Below are 2,439 nucleotides of genomic sequence, written 5' to 3'. Positions count from 1 at the left end.
TTTCTTTTTTTCGGAAGCGTCTCAGTAGTGGTCTCACGAAGCTTCTTCCGGAAATACTCATGAGAAGTGCGTGAGGTCTGTTTTATAGTGCATTGTTGTACCATTCTAAACGTTTTATTCTTTATATATATATATATAGAGAGAGAGAGAGATAGAAAGAGAGAGAGAGAGAGAAGGACAAGGATAAAAACAGATTGATATTCTAACAGACTTCTATTCAAGGATCCTTTCTTCTACTCAAAAGATCCACATCGTTGTAGCACAGATGAGATCTTCAGTGAATACCCAAGTTCCTTGAAGTGTTTCACATTTCTGTACATAAAGACACATGAACACACAAGCACACAAGTAAAAGTGTATTCAAGTAGATAATAGCTAAATAACCCTAGCTTGTATTTTTCTTTCTTTTTCATAAATAATGCTTTTATAAATAATATTTTTTATAGATAATATTCCTTGTCTTTGGTAGTAAAATTCTTTTTTTTACGCTCATTCACGGGTGACTCGTTGTCACTGAATTCAGTCACAGAATATTCTAGAACCGCCTTGTGCGAGGAAGAAGATGACGATGAAGGGAATGGTGAAGAATTTTCAATGTCTCCGTTCTTCAGAGAGGTAGAATTCTCTGAAAGAGGACGTGTAATTCTTGCACTATCGACACTTATGCTGGAAGATTCCATTGTCTCAAGGAGATCCCGTAGAGAACTTTGGTAACCAAGAATGGTTTCAAGATGTTGGCACTGGTAGGTTAACTTTTCCAAGAGGAAATCCTTTTGATGGATTGTTTCTGTCAGAGTTTCAACCTGTGCGAAATAAACACGAGGAACTGAGATCAAGTTAAACACATCAAGTGAGATCGAGTTAAAACAAGGAGTTTTCACGGTTAAACTACAGGGTGTCCACAAAGTCTGGGTACATGGAGCAAATCAAATCATAACATAAACAATTAAATATATAAAAAATAATAATTTTCCTTTTTTACTTCCAAATTGGTTTCCAAATTGTTTTCAGCAGGATGGGGCCCCTGCCCATTTTGTCACAACTGTTAGAGATTGGCTTAATGACACTTTTCCTCACTGGATTGGAAGAAAGGGTCATGTAGAATGGTCCCCTTGTTCACCAGACCTTTCTCCCCTTGACTTCTTTTTCTGGGGTATGTTGAAAGAGAAAGTTTACTCAATAAAGATTACAGATTTAAGCCACATGAGAGAACGCATTACCAGTCAGTGTGCTGAAATTGATGGCAATGTAGACTTATTTAATCGAGTTCACCTGAATTTTGCAAGGCGCATCAAGCTATGCATTGAAAATGATGGAAATCATTTTGAAAATATTATTTATTAACATCATAATTAAATAAAATTGTTTTGTTTTAAAAGTATGTGTTAATCCCATGTACCCAGACTTTGTGGACACCCTGTATATTGCAAGAGCTATGGAACCCTGTACTTTGCACAGCTAATCTATCAGATAAAGTATATATTAACACCATTTTTATGGTTATCATCATCATTGTTTTAACGTTCACTTTACCATGCTTCATGGGTCAGATGGAGTTCATTGAGGTAGGGTTTCTATAGCTAGATGCCATTCTAGTTGCTGACCATCACTAGTTTCCAAGCAAGGTAATACTTTGCCCTGGCTCAACATGTTTCCATGGAATGATGTAAATAAATGACACTGCTTGTACGACAGTGACATTCATTTACAATTATCATGCGATGTCAAGATTAGGAGGTACACACACACACACACACACAATACACACACCCACACAACAGGTGTCTTTCAGTTTTTGTCTACCACAAGGTACCAGCTTTACATAAAAAAACACCCATACCAGTACCATATATAAAGCACCTGTGCAGGTGCCATGCAAAATGCATATATAATGTATAAGACACCCAGTACACTTTGTAAAGTGGTTGGTGTTAGGAAGGGCATCCCGTCATAGAAACCATGCCAGTATGGAAAACAGACATTAAGTGATGATGACATGGCTTTAAGTCAGTAACTGATATTACAAAAAATATCCAACTTTAATGCTCATCTTAATATTCAATTATGTTTTCAGTAACATTCCTAATTCCCTAAAAGAAAAAATAACTCAAAAAACAAAACAAAAAAAGCAAGTAAACTGAAACTTTTCTGACAGTCCCACTTGCTGTAAATGCTGTATGTGATGTTAGACACAAAGTTAAAATCAATGAGTCCTCTATATGTGTGTGTTTATAATAGCGTGCACCGTCCGAGCGTGATCGTTGCCAGAGCATCTGTCTGGCTTCCGTGCTGGTGGCATGTAAATATCACCAGCGTGACTGTTACCAACGTGAAAAGACATTCGAGCGAAATTGTTGCCAGTGCCGATGGACTGGCTCCTGTGCAGGTGACACGTAAAATACACCATTTCGAGCGTGGCCGTTGCCAGTAAGACATTCA

General features: G+C 37.4%; 1 protein-coding gene across 1 annotated transcript in view; it reads right to left on the bottom strand.

The window, feature by feature from the left end:
- Positions 1 to 6: 6 nt before the first annotated feature.
- Positions 7 to 2,439, bottom strand: part of LOC106868089 (uncharacterized) — a 27,937-nt gene continuing 25,504 nt past the window's right edge. The window contains exon 3 of the mRNA XM_014913203.2: positions 7 to 803. Coding sequence (XP_014768689.1) covers positions 441 to 803 — 363 coding nt within the window. The 3' untranslated portion in view covers positions 7 to 440. The remainder of the gene's footprint in view (positions 804 to 2,439) is intronic.

The sequence above is a fragment of the Octopus bimaculoides genome, chromosome 9 (assembly GCF_001194135.2).
Source record: "Octopus bimaculoides isolate UCB-OBI-ISO-001 chromosome 9, ASM119413v2, whole genome shotgun sequence".
NCBI lineage: Eukaryota > Metazoa > Mollusca > Cephalopoda > Octopoda > Octopodidae > Octopus > Octopus bimaculoides.
The sequence above is the reverse complement of the archived record's forward strand: the minus strand, read 5'-3'. Positions and strand labels throughout refer to the sequence as shown.